The sequence below is a fragment of the Leucoraja erinacea genome, chromosome 20 (assembly GCF_028641065.1).
Source record: "Leucoraja erinacea ecotype New England chromosome 20, Leri_hhj_1, whole genome shotgun sequence".
In the NCBI taxonomy this organism is placed as follows: Eukaryota; Metazoa; Chordata; class Chondrichthyes; order Rajiformes; family Rajidae; genus Leucoraja; species Leucoraja erinaceus.
Genome location: NC_073396.1, coordinates 26,253,910 through 26,281,115, shown reverse-complemented (window position 1 = coordinate 26,281,115; position 27,206 = coordinate 26,253,910). Strand labels below are relative to the sequence as shown.

General features: G+C 40.1%; 1 protein-coding gene across 2 annotated transcripts in view; it reads right to left on the bottom strand.

The window, feature by feature from the left end:
• The window catches only part of axin1 (axin 1), a 126,311-nt gene that overhangs the window by 10,293 nt on the left and 88,812 nt on the right, over window positions 1-27,206 (bottom strand). For both annotated transcript variants that reach the window (XM_055651703.1, XM_055651704.1), the window contains exons 5-8: window positions 19,900-20,037; window positions 11,902-12,452; window positions 4,324-4,500; window positions 1,098-1,343 (exon numbers count right to left, since the gene is read on the bottom strand). In XM_055651703.1, coding sequence (XP_055507678.1) covers window positions 1,098-1,343; window positions 4,324-4,500; window positions 11,902-12,452; window positions 19,900-20,037 — 1,112 coding nt within the window. The remainder of the gene's footprint in view (window positions 1-1,097; window positions 1,344-4,323; window positions 4,501-11,901; window positions 12,453-19,899; window positions 20,038-27,206) is intronic.

The following is a 27,206-nucleotide window of genomic DNA, read 5'->3' as shown; positions in this document are numbered from 1 at the left end:
GAAGATCAGTGGATGATTTTGCCAAACTATTTATTAAAACTATTGGTCTAATCCTTTACAATAAATTAAAGTTAAGGTAGAAATGATTCAATGGTACAAAATACTGACAACAGCTGATTATTTGCACTGCTGTCTATGATCATTCACTAAATAAAGATCAAATTACATTTTTACAATGTTAATTTAACACATTTGTCAGTTTTTTTCAGGTCTGACCTTGGACAAATCTTCTCCAGAAGATCAGGTGGGCAACACACATCAATACGTAGCAATGTTTTCCAGATTAATGATAATTTGAAAGTTCAAGTAGTTTGAAAGATAACCAGTCTCAATTTAACCAAATGCCATTAACATTAAGAATTAGGAGACCAAGAGAACCAAAGTGCTTTTGAGTTATTTGCATATTGAGGCTAAATATAACATGCCTATTTATCACACTTTAAAATGTCTAATTTGTGAGAAAAATAAATTAAATATTAATAAAATCTGGGTATAATGCTTCCAAATTAAAAATAAGGGAAATTTTGGTAATGAAGTTAAGACTAAGGAGCGTGCAGTGTTTTCTAAATCCCTTACTGAATGTTCCTCCTCCATCATATTAACACAAAGTGAAAGATAGAATGTTAAAAGCTCAGACCTGTCACCAAAATCCTACGTTATGTTATAGTTTCAAGAAACAAAATTCAATTGGCAAGATTACAAAGCAGAGGTTAAAGTACTTTGCAAGCTTCTAAGCAGAGGTTAGGCTATTACAAAGGAAACAATATCTGAAATTCACAATTCAACATGGGTTGTTCCAATGACAAATAAAAAATTCACAAAATGAAGAGGAAATCAACAATTTTTATATTCTAAAATTGTATGATCCTGCTGCAAGCTGTCATGATGTATCTTTCAGTATGCACGTATGATCTAAGCAACTAATCAGATTAAATGCACATCTTATATTTTACGTGCAATATGTTTTAAATGGATAATAATGTAAAATCCATCTGTAGAACCTCCAATTACACTTACTGATCCACCACTTAAAGCACGAATTAAACAACGTATGAATTATTTTTTCAAATCAAGTATGAAATATTAATTTCTGTTACCTCTGCTTGGACTGCAGTTTGCCACTCTTCTTCTCCTCCTCCTCAAGCCGTCTGCGTGCCTCTTCCAGTTGAGTCAGAGGGTTAGGTGCAGGGTTGGGTGGCATGGTTGGATCCTGAATGAATGGATGCGACGGTTGGACAGGATTTCGCAACTGAGCACTGACCCATGGATGAACAGTTCCTGGCCTCTCAATTGAACTTGGTCTAGAAGTATCATGACTAGGTTGTTTCTTGGCCCCAGTCAAACTGCAAAACAAGGCAAATGTAATGAGTAATTAGTGCAGGTTTGCAAAAATCCTACTCATAAACAGCGTAAGTATAAAAGATGTAACTTTATAAGTAACAAAATAGTAAAATAACAATCAAAGTAGATTGTAAAGCTTAGATTAATTAAAATTGCTTTACAATCGAGGTGTACAGCAGCTTTTCAGAAAAATTCAAAAAGGTTTAGGTTGAGGACACGTCCAAAATCCATTTTAATGTTGTGTAGGAAGCAACTGTAGATACAGGTTTATACCAATGCTAGACACAAAGTGGTGGAGTAACTCAGCAGGTCAGGCAGCATCTCTGGAGAAATGGCATAGATGTTTCCTGTCAGATCCCTTGAGACAGCTTCAGACTTTCTTCAGGTCTGAAGAAAGGGTTCTGACCCAAAATGTCATTTATTCCTTTTCTACAGAGATGTTGCCCGACCCGCTGAGTTACTCCAGCAGTTTGTGTCTATCTTCTATTTTAATTTGTGTGTGGGGTTTCTATGCATATAAATATTAAATATCTGCTTCACAAACATATTACAATGCCCTCCATAATGTTTGGGACAAAGGCACATCATTTATTTATTTGCCTCTGTACTCCACAATTGGAGATTTGTAATAGAAAAAAACCACATGTGGTTAAAGTGCACATTGTCAGATTTTAATAAAGGCAATTTTTATACATTTTGGTTTCACCATGTAGAAATTACAGCAGTGTTTATACCTAGTCCCCCCATTTCAGGGCACCATAATGTTTGGGCCTCAGCAATGTAATGTAAATTAAAGTAGTCATATTTAGTATTTTGTTGCATATCCTTTGCGTGCAATGACTGCTTGAAGTCTGCGATTCATGGACATCACCTGTTATTGGCTGTCCTCTCTGGTGATGCACTGCCACTGCCATCTTTAGCTTATACTTGTTTTGGGGGCTAGTCCCCTTTAGTTTTCTCTTCAGCATATAAAAGCATGCTCAATTGGGTTCAGATCGGGTGATTGACTTGGCCACTCAAGACGACAATTTTTTAGCTTTGAAAAACTCCTTTGTTGCTTTAGCAGTATGTTTGGGATCATTGTCTTGCTGTAGAATGAACTGCCGGCCAATGAGTTTTGAGGCATTTGTTTTGAACTTCTTGAGCAGATAGCATGGTCTATACACTTCACAATTCATTATGCTACTACCATCAGCAGTTGTATCATCGTCGAAGATAAGTGAGCCAGTACCTTCAGCTATACATGCCCAGGCCATAACACCTCCACCACCGTGTTTCACAGATGAGGGGGTATGCTTTTGATCTTTGGCAGTTCCTTCTCTCCTCCATACTTTGCTCTTGTCATCACTCTGATATGTTAATCTTAGTCTCATCTGTCCACAAGACATTTTTCCTGAACTGTGGTTGCTCTTTTAAGTACTTCTTGGCAAACTGTAACCTGGCCATCCTATTTTTGCAGCTAACCAGTGGTTTGCATCGTGCAGTGTAGCATCTGTATTTCTGTTCATGAAGTCTTCAGTGGTCATTGACAAATCCACACCTGACTCCTGAAGAGTGTTTCTAATCTGTCGGACAGGTATTTGGGGATTTTTCTTTATTATAGTGAGAATTTTTCTGTCATCAACTGTGGAGGTCTTCCTTGGCCTGCCAGTTCCTTTGCGATTAGTAAGCTCACCAGTCCATTCTTTCTTCTTAATGATGTTCCAAACAGTTGATTTTGGTAAGCCTAAAGGTTGGCTGATGTCTCTAACAGTTTTATTCTTGTTTCTCAGTCTCATAATGGCTTCTTTAACTTTCATTGGCACAAATTTGGTCCTCATGTTGATAAACAGCATTAAAAGATTCCAAGGGTGATGAAAAGACTGGAGGAAAGACTGGGTGCTGAGAGCTCTCGTATACCCGCATTAGGGAGGCATTTAAACATACCTCAGCAATTAAACACCTGTGAAGCCATGTGTCCCAAACATTATGGTGCCCTGAAATGGGGGGATACTATGTATAAACACTGCTGTAACTTTTACATGGTGAAACCAAAAACACCCTTTAATAAAATCTGACAATGTGCACTTTAACCACGTGATTTTTTTCTATTACAAATCTCAAATTGTGGAGTACAGAGGCAAATAAATAAATGATGGGTCTTTGTCCCAAACATTTTGGGAGGGCATTGTATGTGTGTTGACCAAGAAGCCAGTTAATTGACCATAATGGTTGGAATTAGATTACAGCATATTAAACGTTTGTTACAAGAAAGAGAGAATCCCTTCGGTACATGCTTTCATTGGCTTTGGATTCTTATTCCCATGGAAAATTTGACAAAGGATCAAAGTAAAAGTTTTTTTTAAAATCACTTGTAAAGTTATGACATGGCATACAACATGGCAACACCATGTTATAGGAAAGATATTGTCAAGCTAGAAAGGGTTCAGAAAAGATTTACGAGGATGTTGCCAGGACTAGAGGGTGTAAGGTATCGGGAGAGGTTAAGTAGGTTGGGTATCTATTCCATGGAGCGTAGGAGCATGAGGGGAGATCTTAGAGGTATACAAAATCATGAGGGTGAATAGATCGGGTAGTCTTTTACCCAGAGTAGGGGAATTGAGGACCAGAGGACATAGGTCCAAGGTGAAGGGGAAAAGATTTTCCGAGGGGTAACTTTTTCACACGTAGGGTGGTGGGTGTATGGAACAAACTGCCAGAAGAGGTAGTTGAGGCTGGGACTATCCCATCGTTTAAGAAAAAGTTGGACAGGAACATGGATAGGACAGGTTTGGAGGGTTATGGACCAAGCGCAGGAAGGTGGGACTAGGGTAGCTGGGACATTGTTGGCCAGTGTGGGCGAGTTGGACCTAAGGGCCTGTTTCCACACTGTATCACTCGATGTCTCAATGACTCTAATATTAGGAAACAGTCACTATAATTTTATATATACAATTCATTAACAGCAATTTATATCATGGTCAGAAAATCATGTTTTCTTACTTATGTGGAGCCTTCTTGTGCCTGTGAATTTCCTTCTCTCCTTCAATTATCCATTGTAGTATCTTCTGATTCCGCTCCATGTCCTCGGGAGGGGCAGGGGTTTCATAGTTCCCAGCATCTGCTTTTCCTGGCTCAGTCTTCTTGGTATTTCGTTTCGACAGTGTGTTGACTTTACTCCTGCACAACAGTATTCAAGCAATTTAGTAATTTAGCAAGTCATACAGCATTCAAACAAGTTACTTTGCCCGTGCCCATGTTGATCATGAAGTACCCATCCATACACATTTTCCAGCATTGGACTACATACAGCCTGTTATGTCATCGCAATTCAAAAGATCATATATTTATATGTGGTGAGTATCCGCACCATCATCCAGGTAATGCGTGCCTGATTCCAACAATCGTGGACGACGTTCTCTCTCAAATCTCCTTTCCATCCTAACCGTAAATCTATGCTCTTTGCTTAATGGCAGCTTAGTTAACGAAGAGAAGTTTTGTACTCTCTACCCAATTTACAAATTTGTATACCTCAGTCGGGTATTCCCCTGAGACTTCTCCACTCCAAGAATAAAAAATCTAGTCAATAGCCAAAGCCTTCACCGATCAACCACTACATTTTATTTACTGTTGTTGAGCCAATTTGCCGCTTCCCTGGGATTTTCATTTTTTGACCATCTACCATGTGTATGTGGCAAAAGCCTTGCTGGAGTCTTGGTTGGGTACATCACATGTTGGTTTAATTCAATCATCAGTCAGATATCGGATCCCTCAAATCTACACTTACTGTTCTTGATTAATCAGTGCTGTTTCATATGAAAATTTAAGTCAGGCCCTCAGAATTGTCATAATAACTTGCCTGCCACAGTTAAACACACATAATTACTTGCCCCTTTTATAATATTGACAGTTCTCCAATCATCTGTCACCACCTGGAAAGCCAGAGGGATGTGGTGTAGGGACAGGTTAATATCTTCTGTGCTTGCAGGGGAAAGTACCTGGATAATGGGGAAAGGGTGGTTTGTGTGGGAAAGGATGAGTGAACCAAGGAGTTGCAGAAGGAGTCCCTAACCTGCTCCCTCATGTCAATCCAGGGATCCCACCGACCCTTTCAGGTGACACAAGTTCACATACATCTCCTCTAACCTCATCTACTGCATTTGGTGTTCCTGCCATGGTTTGCTTTATAATAGCAAGACCAAGCAAAGACTAGACGACCGCTTCACCAAATACATGCGCTAGGTCTGCTAGGCCTTCCTGGATCCTCAAGTTACTAACCATTTAACTCCGTCCCATACCTACTTTTCTGCCCTGGGCCTCCTCCATTGTGAGAGTGAGGCCCCTCACAAACTGTAGGATCAGTTCCTCATAATCCTCTTGGGTAGCTTGAATAACATTGAATTCACCTATTTATGGTACCAGCCACCCATCACCCCCCCCCCCCCCCCCCCCCCACCCCCTTCTCTGTGCCCCACCTGAACGTGTATGCCTTTCTCCCACTGTCCCGCTCACTATACCCATGTCCCTTTCCATTTAAATCCTCTGGCCGCACCATTTCTCTTCTCTCAATTTCTTACATAACTGCATCCACATCACTTACCAGACCTTATTCCGCCCCAACCTCTTACAGCTTTCTCCACAAACCATCTTCCCCCCCCCCCCCCCAACAATTTGTCTGAAGAAGGATCCAGCTCTAAAACCTTGCTTATCCATTTCTTCCAGAGATACTACCTGACCTGCTGACTTCAGCACTTTGTCTTTTTTTGTAAACCAGTATCTACAGTTCCTTGTGTTAGCATAATTATATTGTTTCTTAAGGGTCCACAAATTCAGACAGGATTGCTTCCCTTGTTTATAAAGACATGTCAATAAACATTTATTGTGGTGAAGCTTTCAGAACTAATTACCAGGGAAAACATTAACAGGTCAAGGAAGTTTGAATGAATGTAGAGCCAGTAAAAATCTGTTGAAACCAAATCATAAAGGGCCTGTCCCACCAGCATGCGATTGCATGCGTCTAGTGCGACCAAACGTGGTCGCTTGAGGCGTACGGCCGTGCGGGGCCGGTCCCACTTCGAACCGCGGAGGCGTATGGAGTTGTGCGGGGCTGGTCCCGACATCATACTCATCAATCAGCTGGGCAGGAGGCGGGCCGACTGAATTAGGACGTCGCATGGCACCGGGCGGTGACGTCATCACGCAACGGCACGCAGTGACATCATCGCGCAACGCCACTCGCTAGGCGTACGCGTCAAGACGCTGCGTACGATATCAAGACGCTGCGTGCGCCCGTCGAGATGCGGCGTACGCCCTCAATGCGCCTGCGGGCCGACAGGCCGTTGGCACGCAGAATTTTCGGACAGTGCATGATTTTGGAGCCCCACGCGATATCGGGACCAGCCCCGCACGATGTCGGGACCAGCCCCGTACGATGTCGGGACCAGCCCCGCACAACTCCATACGCCTCCACGCTTTGAAGTGGGACTGGCCCCGCGCGGCCGCACGCCTCAAGCAACCACGTTTGGTCGCGCTAAACGCATGCAATCGCATGCTGGTGGGACAGGCCCTTAAGAGTAACCTGATTAACCTTTTCAAAGAGCTAACATAACAAAAATAATGAAGGCAATACAGTGCATGTCATCTACTAGATTCCAAAATGGATTTAATATGACTGAAAACTAAAGAGGTAATGGTGATAAACCATAATCCCCCTGCCTGTACATTTTAAGTCTCGTCAAATTGCTTTTTAAACACCTTAAGGACATGTCTTGCCGTCTTTCAAGATTTGTGGATCAAGTCCTCTGGTGCCTCCACACGTGTGGCACTTCTTCAAGCACTTCATCTCATTATATTTAATTAAATACAAACCATTTGCCCTTCTTCACCTAAATGACCAACCCAGTGACATGCTCATAAATCTTTCCCATTGTCAAACACATACATAATTTTTGTATCTGAAAAATTGTTATACCCCCCCATTTTGAAGTTTTAATCAATAAAACAATAATACAAACAGCAAAGGATCAAGTAAAACCTCTTGAATCCACTTGAAATATTCTTCCAATTGCAAAGAATACACACTTGTTGACAGTTACCCTTTGCTTACTGATACTTAGTCAATTCTAATCACATTTGCCATTCTCCCTTGGATCTATATTCCTTTACTTTCGTGATCAGCATACCACATGAGATGCTGTCAAAAATCTTGCTAAAATCCATGTAAATATTCATTGACATTTCTTATCTCCTCAAACGTTTTAGGTAGAATGCATTCTTTCCAAATGCATGTTGATTGCTCTTGACTCATCACAAAAACACAACATAGCAGGAGTGGCCATTTGGCTCTTCAGCCTGCCCCACCATGTAATACAATCTTGATGTATGCAGGCCTCAATTCCTCTTCTGTCATTCCTCTATGCCCTTCTAGTCTTAAAATTAATCAAATATTTATCCAATTCAATTTTGAATAGTTCTATTATTGTAGCTTTCACTACCAAACCATGGCAGAGAATTCCAGAGATCTATCACCCTCTGCAAGAGGAAATTTCTGTGTACCTCAATTCTCCCACGTTATCTTGTTCCTTGTTCAAGGCTCTCCCAAGAGTGAAAATAACCTAACATTTATCCTGTGTGAAGAAGGGTCCTGGCCTGAACATCACCTCTCCATGTTCTCCAGGATTGCTGCTTAACCCATTCGGTTATTTCAGCACTTTGAATGCTTTTTAAAAATGTATCCTGTCAAGCCCACTTTGGATTTTGTCTGCTTGAATACGATAGCCAAAATTATTGTAAACTCCAAGGAATACAGGCCCAAATTATTTAGTCTCTCCTGATAGGACAACCTCCTCATTCTTAGAATTAGCCTGGTGAATTTCGTTTGGACGACCTCCAATATTACTTTATTTTTACTTAGGCAGGGAGACCACAACTGTATGAGCTTTTTAGGTGAGGCTTCATCACACCAGAGCACTGCCTCGTCAACCAGGCTTGACATAAAATTTCCCTTTTCACCTTATCTTACCTGCTAAGAGTATCATCTCCTGGGGATTCTAGACTTGGTAGTTACATTTTGGCACAAAGAATAAGCAAAGATAACAGACCAAATCCCATTTGTAAAGAGTATTGTGTAACAAGTGCATAAACCCTTCAATCTTACAGGGCATGATGAGACCGTTCAATAAATGGGGTGCATAAAGTAAGCAGGTAACATTGAACATGTAAACATTGTATCCAATCAGTCTATCTGACTTGTATTGAGGTAAGAATCTGTTTTATCTCAAGGACCTTAAAACATCTACTAGAATTGTTCTGAAGATGGAGGATTTCAGTTATTCATTTAAAATAGAAAGCAGGGTTATTTCACTTGAAGGAAACAGGACTGAAGAGATTTAATCATGCACAAGATCATGACCACATTAGACCAATAGCAGATTTGATAAATCTTGCCATAGGATAAGCTGTTCACATTGGAAGATAGCAGCCTAAGCCTAAACACCAAGAAAGCATTGAAAACACGATGCAGATGACCAAATAGTCAGGTAATCTTGAACTAGAAGGCTAAATCAGGAACTAATCACAAAGTTGACTACATACCCAGAGCAGTGGATGATGGAGCTAAAGAGCAGCAGGAGATTTGAAAGTTGCTATCGTCTCGAACCATAGTCCTGCAAGAGCTGAATGTTACTAATCCTTTGGTCCTGCTTCAGTCAACTGCAATTGGAATTGTTGCCAATCCAACCAGTCAACTTGAAAAACTATATTGGGTCTAATTAACTGAGGAATGTTTTTAAAAAACAACTAAACTATGGATCTGTGAGCAAAATAGTTTTAGACGGGAAAGACACCGATTGTGATAATTGTTAGACTAATTATAACATTTGTGGTAGCATCACACACAACCTGAATAAAGTTACAGAAATACAAAACACTGGATATGCTCAACAGATCAAGTAGAATATGTGGAGTAAAAAACAATTTTAACATTTCAGGTCAGACTTTTTTTATCAGAAAGAGAAAAGTTAGAAATCAAACAATCTGACTAAATTTAAGGAATTTCAATTGGCTTTATAAAACATGAATTCAAATTTATTTTCAGAAGGATTGGTAACATTCAGCTTGTGCAGGACTTTACTTTGAGACAAATGGCAACAAGAAGAAATGATTCTAAATCAGGCAATATTCCAAACCATGGAATATTGTACCAGGAAAATAACTGCTTGAAGAGATGAACACAAAGCTATTTAGACGGCACAAAGTTGGGCCCAAGAAAGTTTTATGAGATAGGGGTAGGCGGTGTAATCGTCGGAATTTTTTTTTTCCAGTGCACACTAGGTGAGAAAGAATGGACAGTGATTGGAGATAGGATTCAGAAATTAATCAGGGCTGTGATGCCTAAAACAAAAATGTACAAAACATACTGCTTAAGATTGACAGTGCAAGGTAATCGAGGTTACCCAAAGATACAAAAATTATGGGGATGTGACTATTGGAACTGTTGCTGGAGCCAAGTGACAGCATGGGTCCAATCCTGCCCTCAATGATTGCACATGTGGCATTTACACTTCCCCCAGCGGGTTTTCTTAATCTTCTTCCACAACCAAAATCCATGCAAGTTGGCAGTTTAACTGGTTAATTGTAAATTATCAATAGTGTTTAAGTGGTAGAATGGGTGGCGGTGTTGATGGGAATGTGGCGATTTGTGGACCAAATAATACGATCCGTGTTGTATGATGTTATGATAGAGAGCAGAGTAAGTACAGAGGAACAAAAGGACAATATTCAAGGTGACCATTAAGATTTGATGTACACAGCGCAGTGGGCAGAGAGTTAGTTGGTGGAAATCCTGTTGTAAATGACAAATTGCAGAATTGAAAAGGCAGGTTCACCAACATGTTACGATACGATAGAACTTTATTTATCCCAGGAGGGAAATTGATCGTAGTTTAATATTAACAACTAGAAAGAACCTTGTTGGAACCATGATATGAAGCAATTTTGCAATGGAATAAAATATAGATATGGTAGCCCTTCACCTCCCCTATAGACCTTCTGCAACAATGTAAATATGGGATGTCAGGACTTTCATATGAAGAAAGACTGGATAGACTCGGTTTGTACTCGCTAGAATTTAGAAGATTGAGGGGGGATCTTATAGAAACTTACAAAATTCTTAAGGGGTTGGACAGGCTAGATTCAGGAAGATTGTTTCCGATGTTGGGGAAGTCCAGAACAAGGGGTCACAGTTTAAGGATAAGGGGGAAATCTTTTAGGACCGAGATGAGGAAAACTTTTTTCACACAGAGAGTGGTGAATCTCTGGAATTCTCTCCCGCAGAAGGCAGTTGAGGCCAGTTCATTGGCTATATTTAAGAGGGAGTTAGATGTGGCCCTTGCGGCTAAAGGAATCAGGGGGTATGGAGAGAAGGCAGGTACAGGATACTGAGTTGGATGATCAGCCATGATCATATTGAATGGCGGTGCAGGCTCGAAGGGCCGAATGGCCTACTCCTGCACCTATTTTCTATGTTTCTATGTTTCTAAATGTGCTCCAAAAGCCCAATAGGCTCAATGGGTGATTCTACAAAGCAGGTTTCAGGTGCAAGAAACAAGGAGAAGCAAGTAATGATTCTATGTACTTGAAGTAATCAAAAGGTATCTAGAGGCTTATCTAGTTACAAAAGAGAGGATAACTTTCAAGACTGTACTGCTGCAAGGACAGAGGAGTGTTGGCAGACCATTCATAGAGTAGGTTAAAATCTAACAGAAATCAGGTAATCTCTGAGAGTCCATGAGTGATGTATTCATGGAATAAATTGCAAGATTATGTCAAGCAAATTTTAAATTTCACATACTCTGAACTCTTGTACAATTTGAAAACAAACATCTCTTTGATGACCATTTTCTAACTTTGCATTCCACTTTCAAAATTGCTCTCTCCTGTGCCATGCAAGCAATTTTGGACCTCATCTATAGGATGGATGACCCAGGATAAGTTAGGTTAGAAGTCTAGAGGTACAGCATGGAAACAGGTCCTTCGGCCCACTGCATCCATGCTGACCATTAACCCCCCCTTCCACACTACTTCTGTTATCTCACTTTCTCATCAACTCCCGACACACTGGGAGCAATTTGCAGAGAGAAATCTACATATCTTTGAGATGTGGAAGGAAACTGAGCACCTGGAGAAAACCCACATGGTCACTGGAAGAATGTACAAACTCCATACAGACAGCACCCAAGATCAGGATCGAACCTGGGTCTCTGACCTGTGAAGCAGCAGCTCTACCAGCTGTGCCACCCAAAAGGACCAGAGTATAATCCTGAAGCTTAAACTCATTGTATATGCACATCCACTTCAGATGCATCGGAGGAAACTCTTTAGTTACATTTCTAATGTTTCCCTCTTTCATGTATTGATGCCAACTGCACCACACATTACTTTCATTATCAAATAAAGAACAGCAAATTCAAGAAAATATTTTAAAACTGGCTTCAGAACTATATGCGATGACATTGACCATTGAGCATAAAATGACCATGTAACGTGGCACAAAATGCTACAGGATTGGACATGATTACTTACCCATAATTCGACGACTCAGCTGGATTAGGTACCATGTTCGTACTTTCTGCACAATTCCGTGATTTTGTTGCATAGTGGTGAGAGTCAGCATTCCAGAAGTTACTCTGGACCCTTTGTGTGGCTTCTGCCTCAATTTGTTCTTTTGGTTTCATCCCATTATGATGATGAATATGGTGGTAAACATGTTTGTGATGGTACAGATTGGGAGTCTCAACTTTCACACCTGTCTTAGACACATGTTTATGACCTGAAGGTTGCAACGACCCAGCTAATCCTGCCGCCTTTCCACTGGATAAGCCGTCTGGAGAGCGGGACTTTGGAGAATGCCGTCCAGGTCCTGGAGACTGGCAGCCAGGAGTCTTCATTACGCGCTGGACATGTTCATCAAGAATCGATTCTGGATTCTCCTCGTGAGCATCAAGCATTTGCAATCCACTGCAGCCCATCTCAGAGTAACGAGAATTGAAGTGGTGCATAGCTTGGGCAGGTGGCAGTTTGTGGCTAACAGCAGAGGGACCTGATGAAGCATCTGCATCCTCTCCTTCTTCCTCCTAAAGAGAAAAAAAATCTCAGGATTAATTTAACTAATATCGCTGTACTCCTTAGTGCTTAAGTACTGCTTCAACAATTATGTTCACATCAACGGCACAGGATCCTCATTAAAATAGTTTAATATTTACCAATAGCACGATTCCATAAAATTGTTTTTTATCTATGTGATCCAAGTTTAATCATTTAATCTTATACATCGCAGCCACCACCAATCACTCTTTTGTGTTCCAAAGGGACTGTTCCCTTCACAATCCTCAGATCTGCTCTTCCAATCACTTCTCTTTTCATTACGTTTCCCCAATAAACCATAGGAGATGCTGTGGTTTTTTTTTTACCTTTTTCCTCCCCATTATGCTGGAGATCCAGCAGTTTGACATGATTTTGGGTGGGGGAAAGTTTGCAGGGACAGTATTCCATTCCGTGTTTTAAAAAAAATAAAATGTAAAGGGCCATATTTTGAAGGTGCTTTCAGAGTAGCCTAGGTGATGCATTTTGTGAATGGTACACACAAAGATCACTGTGCATCTGTGCTGCTATACTTGGAGCTGTGCTTTGAATATTGTTGGACTTGCATTCAGTAAAATAAACTGAAAGTATTTGTATATGGTGAACAGGCCATATATAATGACTAGTCCAGCTGAATTTCTAGTTAATACTCAGCCTCAGGTTGTTGAAGGTGGGGAATCAATGTTTATGCCATTGCATGTGAAGGATACGCAAATTAGTCCCTGTCCTGTTGGAGTTGGTCACAGCCTGGCAATTGTAGAAAAAAGGTTATGCACCGTATCACGTATTAATCTCGATGCAAATTAATTGCTTCATCTACTGAATTGCAGCAAGTAGAACTGAACATTTCCTAATATAAATGGATGATCATTGATGAAGCAAATGAAAATAGGAGGATATGGGACAGCCTGAGAATGTCACCAGTACCCATTGCTTTTGCAGTTTCTGGTACTCGCAGTAGGCTTGAGTGAATTGAACTGATCCCATGGTGGCAGGAATCTCAGGAGGGAACTGGGAGGGATTACTGACTTGGAACTTAACACTGAATGCTAGAGCTCTGTCTCTAGCATGTTAAAGTTTCATGCTAATTTTTGCCACCACAATGGTTGGAGATGCTCTAATGGCTCCTCCACTAATTAGTCATTTAGTTGAAGCCCACTCTTCATGACTGGGTGCAACAGGATTGCCGACTGATCCAATTCATTGGTTGTGATATAATTTAGTTTTGTTGGTGCGTGTTGCCGCTTGACGAGGTTAGCGTCTCATTTTTGGTACACGTGGACACACTCCTGGCATGTCCTTCTGCACTTTAGTAACCTGGGATTTATGTAATCTTGAGTGTAATGGCAGGCTGTGTGTAATAGAGACTAGTGGCATAAATCTCAATTGTTGCAGATGCCAGTTGTTAATTGCTACCTGATTGTGTGTATTTTTTTGCATATAATGCCACAAAGATGCTGTATTTGAAATTTGAACATTGACGTTAAAAACTGAAGCAATCTAAAAAATAAAAAGCTTCCATGTATGTATAATTTTGGTATTTTCATTCGACTCGTGTATTGATTGTGACAATAAACTTTACTAAATTACTGCATTCAACCTGCAGGTGGCACTACTGAATTGGTTTTGAAACTATGAAAACACTTTGGACTAGTCTTGCACCTTCTAATTAGGTATTTTCTTATTTTTACTTTAATTTGCTAATTAATAGTTTTAGAGCTACTTTCTAATCAGATGTGACAATTATTACATGTTATTACATGCTCTGATAACAGGTTATTATCTGTTTCAATATTACCCCTTCACAAATGATCTGAACACCACAAATGATTATGGAAGAGGTTTGCAAGCTTTGCAACTGGTTTTAATGTAAATGAAAAATATAGAACATGAAATCAGAGCATTTTGCTTCCTTCGCATATCCCTCCTTTCTCACACTCCAGGTTTGCGGACAAAAATTGTTATGTTTGGTGTTAATATTTGAACGTTGCAGGTTATTTCTACATTCTTTGTATTTCTGCTTCAATGTTTGTGAACATGCTGAAACAATAAATAAGTTGTTTTGCTGGGTGTACCTAGAGTCAGCAGGAGATGGAGCAACGGATATTTAGGTAGATAGAGAGATGCAATAAAAATAGGATTATTGCACTGGGCAATTTCAATTTTTCAAATATTCACTGGGATTGCCATTGCGTTAAAGGCTCAATCGAGGGTCAAAGTTTGAAAGCTCCCAGGAGAGCTTTTTAACACAGTATGTTGTCAGTGCCATGAGAGGAGGAGATTGCTGGACCTAGAGAGGGCAATGTAACTGGTCAAGTCTTGAGTGTCAGTAGGGAGTTATTTTGGAGACAGACATTTATGTATCTTTTAAAGTGATTATGAAAAAGGATAGAGGTGGACCAGGAATTTGTAAGGACTTAAATTGGGACACGGCCAATTTCATTAACACAAGGGAAGACCTGGCAAAGGTAGATTGGGAGCATTCACTTGCACGCAAGTCTAGAGATAGCAAGAGGCAAGGCTACAATTTCCTGCAAGGGTAAAAGACAAGTATACGTGAACCTGCCCATTCAGGTCAACAGGGGCAATCTGAGTGGGTCCAATAGGTATAGGTGAGATTGTAAATGTATACTTTTTTATTGATATCCATAAAGGAAGCTAACTTTTTATTCCATAAGCATTAATGTATCCATAAGCACCTAATCTAATTTTCCCCCTAGCCTTCTCTCTAATTGTAAAGGTAAGGATTTTGATAGTTTATCAAATGTAACCCCACTTTTTAAAAAGGGAGGGAGAGAGAAAACGGGGAATTACAGACCAGTTAGTCTAACATCGGTAGTGGGGGAACTGCTAGAGTCAGTTATTAAAGATGGGATAGCAGCACATTTGGAAAGTGGTGAAATCATTGGACAAAGTCAGCATGGATTTATGAAAGGTAAATCATGTCTGACGAATCTTATAGAATTTTTCGAGGATGCAACTAGTAGAGTGGATAAGGGAAAACCAGTGGATGTGTTATATCTGGACTTTCAGAAGGCTTTCGACAAGGTCCCACATAAGAGATTAGTATACAAACTTAAAGCACACGGTATTGGGGGTTCAGTATTGATGTGGATAGAGAACTGGCTGGCAGACAGGAAGCAAAGAGTAGGAGTAAACGGGTCCTTTTCACAATGGCAGGCAGTGACTAGTGGGGTACCGCAAGGCTCAGTACTGGGACCCCAGCTATTTACAATATATATTAATGATTTGGATGAGGGAATTGAATGCAACATCTTGAGGTTTGCGGATGACATGAAGCTGGGGGGCAGTGTTAGCTGTGAGGAGGATGCTAGGAGGCTTCAAGGTAACTTGGATAGGCTGGGTGAGTGGGCAAATGCATGGCAGATGCAGTATAATGTGGATAAATGTGAGGTTATCCACTTTGGTGGCAAAACAGGAAAGTAGACTATTATCTAAATGGTGGCCGATTAGGAAAAGGGAAGATGCAACGAGACCTGGGTGTCATGGTACACCAGTCATTGAAAGTAGGCACGCAAGTGCAGCAGGCCGTGAGGAAAGCGAGTGGCATGTTAGCATTCATAGCAAAAGGTTTTGAGTATAAGAGTAGGGAGGTTCTATTGCAGTTGTACAGGGTCTTGGTGTGACCACACCTGGAGTATTGCGTCCGGTTTTGGTCTCCAAATCTGAGGAAAGACATTCTTGCCATAGAGGGAGTACAGAGAAGGTTCACCAGACTGATTCCTGGGAAGTCAGGACTTTCATATGAAGAAAGGCTGGATAGACTTGGCTTGTGCTCACTAGAATTTAGAAGATTGAGGGGGGATCTTATAGAAACTTACAAAATTCTTAAGGGGTTGGACAGGCTAGATGCAGGAAGATTGTTCCAGGTGTTGGGGAAGTCCAGGACAGGGGGTCACAGTTTAAGGATAAAGGGGAAATCCTTTAGGACCGAGATGAGAAAAACATTTTTCATACAGAGAGTGGTGAATCTCTGGAACTCTCTGCCACAGAAGGTAGTTGAGGCCAGTTCATTCGCTATATTTAAGAGGGAGTTAGATGTGGTCCTTGTGGCTAAAGTGATCAGGGGGTATGGAGAGAAGGCAGGTACAGGATACTCAGTTGGATGATCAGCCATGATCATATTGAATGGCGGTGCAGGCTTGAAGGGCCGAATGGCCTACTCCTGCACCTATTTTCTATGTTTCTATGTATCCATGATAATTTTTTCTTGCTAATTCTATCCCAATTTTATCATTTGTGTTCTTTGCATCTCTCCCAGTGAACATGATCATAAGGTTTTATTTTCATGCATGTTTCTGTTTCAACTTTACATTGTATCTTTTTACCTCTTGTCTACTAGGGCTTTTATTTTAGGCCTAATCCCAATTTTTTTTTAAACAATATCCTCTGGAAATGTTTTCATTTTGCTGTCACAGGCGTTGTCTCACTTAAAGTCAGTCTTTCATCAATCAAGAATCTTAAACAGATGTTTTGCATTTCTTGCTTTCATATATTTTACCGAATGTGATTTTGATCACTACCAGATAAATATTAACACTGATTAAGACAAAATTTGGCACGATACTAAATATAAAGATGGCCTTTGTTCTAGAAAATACAATAAAACTGATGATCTGCTACCCAAATCTTTGGAAATACAAGTGGTTCTTGAACTGGCGCACAGGTGATGTTTATTACATTCATTTCAATGTACTGGGTATGTTGGAAAATGATAGCACTGTGCAGCATCTGAAAAAACTTGAATTGAAGTATCAAAGGAATAATGTCTAATAGTCCTGAAACTATAGTCTCGCATCAAAGTACTGATTGTATTGGATTATCAATTGTACTGTGGCGGCTCTCAAGGGTCGGGCCATCCTAACTGTCAAACGCCTCGGCACGGGAATGGTTCAGTCCCAGTGGGTTTAAAGGCAAGGGTTTGGGTGCCATCTTTGTCTCGTGGACTTCCCTACAACCTGGAAGGACATAAATAAAGGTGCCTCCCAAAATACCTGGCTCCTCGCTTTCATTTCAGGACCTACACACCACAGTACCATTGAAATGAGATACACTTCCGATTTCATAACGTAAACATAATTATGGCTACGTTTCAGTACATAATTTAATAAATCCACATTTGCCAAATAACTGAACTAAAGATGTACAAATAAGCATATATTCAAAGGCAATGAGAATGTGCCTAATGGATATACAGTTAATTCAGAAAGTATTCATACCCCTTCACTTTTTCCACATTTTGTTACGTTACAGCCTTATTTTAAAATGGATTAAATTCTTTTTTTTAAATCATCAATCTACACACACCCCAGAATGAAGAAGCGAAAACAGTTGTTTAGAAATTTTTGCAAAGTAAATAAAGAAATAACTAAAATATCACATTTACATAAGTATTCAGACCCTTTGGAATGACACTTAAAATGGAGCTTAGGTTCGTCCTGTTTCCATTGATTATCCTTGAGATATTTCTACAACTTGATTGGAGTCCAAAGTGATAAATTAAATTGATTGGACATGATTTGTAAAGACACACACCTGTCTACATAAGGTCCCACATTTGACAGTGCATGTCAGAGCAAAATCGAGGCCATGAGGATGAAGGAATAGTCCGTAGACCTCCGAGACAGGATTGTGTCAAGACACAGATCTGGGAAAGGGTATAAAATAATTTCTGCAGCAATGCAGGTCCCGAAGAGCACAGTGGCCTCCGTCATTCTTAAATGGAAGAACTTTGGAACCACCAGGACTCTTCACAGAGCTGGCCGCCCAGCCAAACTGAGCAATCGGGGGAGAAGGGCCTTAGTCAGGGAGGTGACCAAGAACCCGATGGTCACTCTGACAGAGCTCCAGAGTTCCTCTGTGGAGATGGGAGAACCATCCAGAAGGACAACTATGTCTGCAGCACTCCACCAATCAGGCCTTTATGGTAGAGTGGCCAGACAGAAGCCACCTCTCAGTAAAAGGCACATGTCAGCCCCCTTGGAGTTTGCCAAAAGGCACCTAAAGGACTCTCAGATCATGAGAACCAAGATTCTCTGGTCTGATGAAACCAAGATTGAACTATATGGCCTGAATGCCAAGCATCACGTCTGGAGGAAACCAGGCACCGCTCATCACCTGGCCAATACCATACCTATGGTGAAGCATGGTGGTGGCAGCATCATGTGTGGGAATATTTTTCAGCGGCAGGAACTGGCAGTCTAGTCAGGATCGAGGGAAAGATTAACGGAGCAAAGTAGAGAGATCCTTGATGAAAACCTGTCCAGAGCGTTCTGGACCTCAGACTGGGACGGAGGTTCACCTTCCAACAGGACAACGACCCTAAGCACACAGCCAAGACAACGCAGGAGTGGCTTTGTGACAAGTCTGTGAATGTCCTTGAGTGGCCCTGCCAGAGCCCGGACTTGAACCCGATCGAACATCTCTGGAGGGACCTGAAAATGGCTGTGCATCGACGATCCCCATCCAACCTGACAGAGCTTGAGCGGATCTGCAGAGAAGAATGGGAGAAATTACCCAAATACAGGTTGCCAAACTTATAGCGTCATACCCAAGAAGACTTGAGGCTGTAATCGCTGCCAAAGGTGCCTCAACAAAGTACTGAGAAAAGGGTCTGAATACTTATATAAATGTGATATTTTAGTTATTTCCTTTTTAATTACTTTGCAAAAATTTCTAAACACCTGTTTCGCTCTTTTATTATGGGGTTTAGTGTGTAGATTGATGATTAAAAAAAAGAATTTGATCCATTTTAGAATAAGGCTGCAACGTAACAAAATGTGGAAAAAGTGAAGGGGTCTGAATACTTTCTGAATAAACTGTACCATTCTAATTAACTGTGCAATACTACAAAGAGTACTGTTTGCGTTATATTTAGTCATCTCTGGATTCCTGTTAGCCATGTCACCATTTTAGGTTTAGGTGTATTATTGTCATGTGTATTGAGGTACAGTGCAAAGCGTTGCTCTGCATGCTAACCAAACCGATCAGATATACTGTACATAAATACAATCAAGTTAACTCAAGTACTCTAGAGCAATGGGGAAGATACAGAGTGCAGAATATAGTTCTCAGCATTGCCGCACACCAGTTCCAGAGACAAAGTGCAATGTCCACGATTAAGCCTGATACCAGAGGATAGAAGCCATTTCTGGAGTCTTGTGGTGCATGCTTTCAAACTTCTGTACATTCTGCTGGACAGGAACGACTAGGATGGGATGTCTTTGATTACCTTGGCTGCTTTTCCCATGGCCGTGAAGTGCACATAGTGTCAATGGTGGGAAGTCTGGTCTGTACTCAAAATTAGACATAGACAATATGACAGATTAAAGATAAATCATGCCTCATAGCAGCTGAAGGCACGCCATAACCCATCAGACCATATAACATTTAACTGTGCATTAATATTACAAAACATACCGCTCTCACACGTTTAAGCCGTTCTTCCAATTTCTCCTCTGCTTCTCGTTCTCGCAATACACTCTCCAGCCGACTGATGAGTGCTGCAGCAAACTTTTCTGGTTCAACGTGAATATCCTTTGGCATCCGATACGTGCGCTACATAAATCAAGAGACACATCAGAGGAATGCAAATATGATCTGTGAAATTCTGTTCAAACAACTAATTATTACAAGTGATTTAATACATTTTAATACTTATTTTGGTGAAGTTAAAATGAGAAAAGCAGAGTTAAACAGTAGCTTTTATGATCAATCATCATCAATTAAAAAATTGTTACTTGGATTTTATCACAGCAGGTAGCTGGTTAATATGCAGTGGTAAAACAACCAAATGTCGCTAAAAGAGAAGTGTTTATGGATTTAAAGATTAAAGATAGAACTAAAAATACCACAGAATGTCAAGTGGACAGAAAAATCACAAATTTTATGTGGAACAAATGTAGAGTGGTGAGCTCAACACGTGTTGCTGAATTAAATAAAGAGCTGCATATTCTCCCTCACATCCCCAATTACACATACCAAACTTGCGCTAATCTTTCCTGCAACTTCATGCTTGAATCCCCCTCCCCATGGTACAACAGGGCTGCATGATGCCGCAGCGGTAGAGTTGCTGCCTTACAGCGTTTGCAGTGCCGGAGACCCCGGTTCGATCCCAACTACAGGTGTTACCTGTACAGAGTTTGTACGTTCTCCCCGTGACCTCATGGGTTTTCTCAGAGATCTTCGGTTTCCTCCCACACTCCAAAGACATATAGGTTTGTAATTTAATTGGCTTGGTATAAATGTAAATTGTCCCTAGTGTGTGTAGGATAGTGTTAATGTACGGGGATCGCTGGTCGGTGCGGACGCGGTGTGCCGAAGGGCCTGTTTCCGCACTGTATCTCTAAACTAAACAACTATTGGTAAAATCACTACATACTCAAATGTGATGATCACAAAGTTACTCTCCCTTCTCATCTTCCTTCTCCCTCTGCTATTTATGATAGTGGACCTACAACATATATACATTGGTGTCCTTTTAGAAGGGATCACCGGCACTATTTCATTTATGCCCAGTCATGACCAAAGAATCTTCTGCAACAGCTTTCCTCTCTATACGTGCAGTTTTCTCTTGGTTCTTTTGGAAATGCCACTTGACCTGCACGTTATATTGTAGACTTCCAGCATCTGCACTACTTTTCCTTTATATGACCAGAAACATTTTGTTTTGCACGATGAATTTATTGATAGGTCATCAGCTTAAATTGTGACAATCTGATTACACGTTGTTCAATTGTTTTTCAAATAAAATACAGGAGCTTTATTTCTAGCAGGTGAATCACATTTGGCAAATCTGCTAGTGTTCAAGGATATAAAAGCTGATACTGTATTTGAATTGCTGGGTTACATTTGAGAAATTGCCACATAAAAGGCTGGCAGTCAAATGAAAGGGAAGAGTATACTGCATGTGAGAGGACCCGTCTAAGCATTATGAACAGAGGAATCCTGGGATACAATTCCCTAAGAGTGGTGACATATGCAGATAGGGCATAAGACCTTGACCATGATGTCATGCTGGATTATAGAGTATTAGCTTGAGGAAGCTGAAAATCTTGGTTCCTCTGAGTATTGAAGGCTGAATGGAATTCTGATAGAAGTATATAAAATTATGAGGCATAGATAAGGTAGACAGTCAGAATCTCTTTCCACAGGTGGAAATGCCAAACACTAGAGAGCATAGGTTCAAGGACAGAGTGGAAACGTTCATGAACATGCGCAGGGCAAGATTATTTTGCAGATTTCTGGGTTCCTGGAACACCCTGCTGGGTGTGGGAGAGGGAAGATGGTGGAAGCAGACACAATAAGAGGAATTTAATCAGTCACATGAACATGCAGGGAATGGATGTATATGGATCATGTGACTGTGCAAGAAGGAGGGGTTAGTTTAATTTGGCATCATGATCAAGGGTTCGTTTTCTATGGCGTACTATTCGGTTTTCAGATCTTGAGACGACATGATAGAGTGGCTGTTGAGATCTTTCCATTGGTGAGATGCTTGAACAGCATTAAAGGTAATCTATTTTCAACTATGCAGCCGAATGTTTGATTCACCATGAATGCACTTTAACAGGGCATCTTTTTCTAGCTATATTATTATAATTTTATTAATAGAGTTTTGCAAAGATTATTGGTAGAAATACAATTCAAAGATGGAAAGATATGAAAATGTCAATTTAATTTCAAAGCTACATCCTAGTGTCAGTTATTTGGTTTTGCAACCAAACTGAGATCACTAAATTTCAACGAGCTTTCACAAACAGGAATCAATTCTTTTAATAAAATGTACATCCACACATTTAAGTTAAAACTGTTACAGTTGAATGACAAAATGTATAGGAAGGAACTGCAGATGCTGGTTTAAACCAAAGATAGACACAAAATGCTGGAGCAACTCAGCGGGTCAGGCAGCATCTCTGGAGAGAATGAATGGGTGACATTTTGGGTAGAGATCGTTCTTCATCAGTCAGAAGGGTCTCGACCCGAAACGTCACCAGTTTCTTCTCTCCAAAGATGCTGCCTGTCCCGTTGAGTTACTCCAGCATATTGTGCCTATCTATAGTTGAATGACAACTTCAGGGGAAATGAAACTCCAGGTGCGGCCTTGAAGGGAAAAATAAATCACTGCACTTGTTTAAGCTCAGTTAAAAATATGCTGGGATAATCAAAGGTTTACTACAACATTTTAAGAAAGAACTGCAGATGCTGGTAAAATCAAAGGTAAACACAAAATGTTGGAGTAACTCAGCGGGTGAGGCAGCATCTATGGAGAGAAGGAATTGGCAGCCTTTCGGATCGAGACCCAAAACTTCGCCAATTCCTTCTCTCCATAGATGTTGCCTCACCTGCTGAATTACTCCAGCATTTTGTGCCTAAATTTACTACAAAATTATTCGACACAGTGAAATTGTATTGCACATTATGTAAATGTATGCAAAATTATCCCGTAAAATTAAACTGGTTGACAAATGTATTTATACCAAACCAGAATTAAACTGGACAATAACATTCCTTCTTTCAAAACTCATTGGGTTAATTTTTATATTAAACAATTTAACATAAGTTGGAACAATGCTACCTGATGCATTCATTGATAACTGAACTCTAAATTGTACTAAATATTCTATGGAAAGAAAAGCTATATGAACATAAAATAAGACCTTGATACTTGTCAGGTGGGTTATGTTGAAAGTACAGATGTTTTTCCTCAAAATCCCCCCACGGCCAAAACAATATAAATTAGCATATTTTATTGCACAAATGGTGACAATTTCCTTCTGCTCCAAATATTACATTTAACTTTTATACAGATACTTTCTTTATAATCCTGCTCATTCTTCACTTCGAAGCTAAATGCTATTTGAAAAGATCACATTGTGAGGATAAAAAAGATATTTGCTTCACACCTTATTTTCAAAATGAACTTTTATACCTCTTTACACCAAGCTCAGCTTTTATGCCACAGTTTCAAAATATCTCAAACTATGCTTAAAATTTCAATAGATGTGCACCCAAAATTATTTAGTTACATAAAGGATACCATGGATATGATACAATTTAACATTTTATTGCTGAACAAAACCAAAATATCTTGGCCACTTCAGGTACAAGTTTTACTCTGTATCTATCTGGTGGAAAAACCATCAATTTTCTCCTACTTAAGAAATGATGAATCAAACAAAACCATATCCAGATAGGGTTCATCGGGCTACATTTCTGTTCTCACTCTGTAGTTGCTATAATGTTAATGAATAGTAAGTATGCTGTGCAGCTGGGAATAGTCACTAGCCTATCGGTGAAGCTATACACAGCCAAATGATCAAAGCCAAAAACCAGGTCTTGTGCAGCTTGAGGATGAAAATAATTTAATTTAAAACCAAAGCTAACTGAACTCCCTTAATAGGATTAGTTTGATGGTGGATTTGCTTTTGCCTTATTGGATGTGAACAAACAGAATGGAGCTTCTGAGAACCCAAGCTGTTTCTGGTGAAGAACTTCTGACTGTACTGATGGAATTAAACCCAATCTGATTATCCCACTGCAAAGCTATCTTGCATCAGAACAGTTAGAAACCACCTCCCTATTATGCCAGTGGCTGAGATGTCTCACTTCAGTAGCGGTGCACTTTCATTTGAGGGATTTAAGGAGCAGAGAGAAAAGATTCTGCCTATATCTAGATAACAAAACAAGTGGTGTTATTTGTTAATTATGGAGCATAAAAATAGAGCATACGTCAATAGCTGTAGTGCAACTAAACATTATAGATTCATTTGTTTCAATTACAAGTTTACAATTATACATAAATAATGCTGTGCATTCCATGAGCAGTAACTTTTAGACCATGGGCAGAGGTGTTTTTTCATTTCATTTCGTGACCTACATCCCATATCTACCTGTATTTATAACATATTGTGTAAAAATATTATAGCAATCATATCTGAAACTCGTCAAGAACAAAACCTGCATATATTTTTAAAATATGGGAAAAAACAACAATTCTCGGAGTAGTAATTATCCAATCAAAGCACGTTTGATTTTGAGTCAGTCACAAATTGACCAATCACACGCTTTGTTTCAGGCTTGCTAGGCAGTGAGCACACTGGGATCATGACTGAGAGGAAGGTTAGTGCAAGAGGTCTTAACTGTCAAAACAATAATACAAATAACCTCACATGATTATCGTACACCATAATAAACCATGACAGTATGATTGATGAATACTGTGAACTTTCAGCAAGTTGTTTTAGTTTTTGCAAGAGAGTGAACTGCAGATTACTGTGCACACATACGTTTGAAAGAGTTCAACTTTGAGTAATACCCAACTGTACTGAAGTAACAATGTTCTCCAAAAAAGGAGACTGGTCCAAGACATGATTATTATCATGAGATTGTAATGTTTTCTTTCGTACATCGTGCGTGCGCGTGTGAATTAATACTGCTCGAAAAAACGACGCTCTGACGGTACATACTCCTGCAGAGATTTATTCTGTGGTCAAAAATCGGCTTCCCTGAACATTTAGAGCTTTATTTCTAGAGTTGTTTATGAAAATGTTCAAATATTTCAAATATCTTGAGCTGATGACATCACAATGGGTCTGCACGCGCCGCCCGCTGCGCAGTTTTCCACTCGCCACCTGCTGCGCACTGTTTTCCACACGCGGCGAGTTATATCACCCCCACCCGACTCGCAGTCATTTGGTCCCCGCCAGTTCACAGTCGCCTCGCTCTTGGCCAGTGACCCGTCCCGTCCCGCCCCGCCCGCAGCCCAGCCGCCCTATTCCCCCCCCCCCCCGCCGGGCTCTGGATTGAAACCACTGAACACGCAGTAAGTTTGTTGACGCGTGCACCGCTGCCAGCTCCCTTCCTCCACTCCCCGCCCTACTTTTCAGGTAGATACCAGACATGGATCATGAAAGTTAAATTCTAGACGCTTTTTCGATGCTCGGCCCACGGCCTATTTAGTTGATCAGAATTTTCTCCGAACTTAGTGTGAAGTTTGTTCTGTAGCCATTACACAAAAAGCACATGCAAAACGCTAATAGCATCCCCAAAACAGATATTTGATGCACATACTGGGGGGCTAATGCAAATCATTTCATTTAAAACTGACACCATATGGAATGCTATGAATACAACATCCAGGCCCTATCCAACCTATTCACATTATTTGATAGCATTCAATTACAACACAATCCTCATGGAAAGAAAATTCTTGAAATGTATTTTGCACCTATTTAGATTAAAATTAACATTAATTAGTAGCTATTTGTAGCGGTGTTCAAACATTGTTTCAGTAATTTCATTGGAAAGCCATGCAATTCAAAAAATATTGAGGAGTTTTCCCTTGATAACTATAGAGAACAAATAGGAGTGCAAAAGTGCCTAATTTCATCTATCATGTTTTAACTCCTGCCTGTGCAGAATACAGGGATCACTACGTCCATTCGTCTGTATACAAGCAACTGAAATAGTCTGAAGAGAATGATGCAAGTGTACTAAATTTGTAATGCTAATACAACTTTAAAGAGTGACCTAGCTAGAGATTAAAAATTCCTCCCTTCCCTACATTTTACAATTTGTGAAATGCAAGGTATAAAGATTTAGTCAAATATAGGCTCTGTAAAATTTCGTAACTACTTCTAATATAAATCATCTTATTGATAAGTTTTGATTACCAATCCAGAAAAATAATAAATGGAATGGTCTTCTTCAATTGGTAAATAATGCATATCAGTATTAGTTCAGGTTCATTGGCCAGCACGCTCCTTTGATTTGTTCTGGCTTTGAAGATATTTTAATGAGCATTATTTCCTAAAAAAAAAGCCTTCCTTAACACCTTGCCAGTCTTTCATTTTTAATCAGCTGGAAATTTAAGTTGGGGAAATGTAGAGCACTGACCAGCTTGCACTGCCTTAATTGTTAGATAATATAGCTAATCTTGCATGCATGCTTCCATCTGACTCGATGTTAACTTTTCATACTAACACGGCTTAAAGCAAACTATTTATTACAACACATGGGGCTCACTGAACATTTTGCAGCATCTACATATTCAAACAGAAATTAGTAGACCATCTGGTCCATCAAGCCTGCACTGCCATTGAATAATATCACTGTTGACCTGATTTTAATCTCAATTATGATTTCTGTCATAATCTTTCATTCCTTTGTTTATAATGAATCTGACTTTGTCCTAAATGTATTCAAAGGTTCTGCTTCCACTGCCCTTGGGAAAGTTAGTTTCAGAGACTCGTAGCACTCAAAATATTTCATAATATCCATACCTCAATGGCCATCCACCTATGAACAGTGACCTTTAGGTTTCATATGAGGAAAAATCCATGTCAAGATCCTTTAGGATCTTTGTTGTATCAAGGCTCTGTCCACTGCAACAGATACAAATGAAGCCTGCCCAACCATCCATCATTTGACAGCCCACCCCCATTTCATGCTATCTAGTTCCTCAGTGAATACTGGGCCCAACATGTCGAGTTCTTTTCCTAATGCCTCCTCCTCCATACCCACTTCGCATCCCATAACTACCCTTTCTCACATCTCCAGCACACTTCATTCCCCTGAAATCCCACTTCTGGCCCTGCCACTCTCTTGGCTTTTTCATTTTCAACTGACTGCCTCAACAGCCTAAAGTTTGATGTCCTAATCACGCATAATCCGCTTCCATCTCTTCAAGATTCACAAACAGGACTGCCGTTGTAGGCCTATTGTTT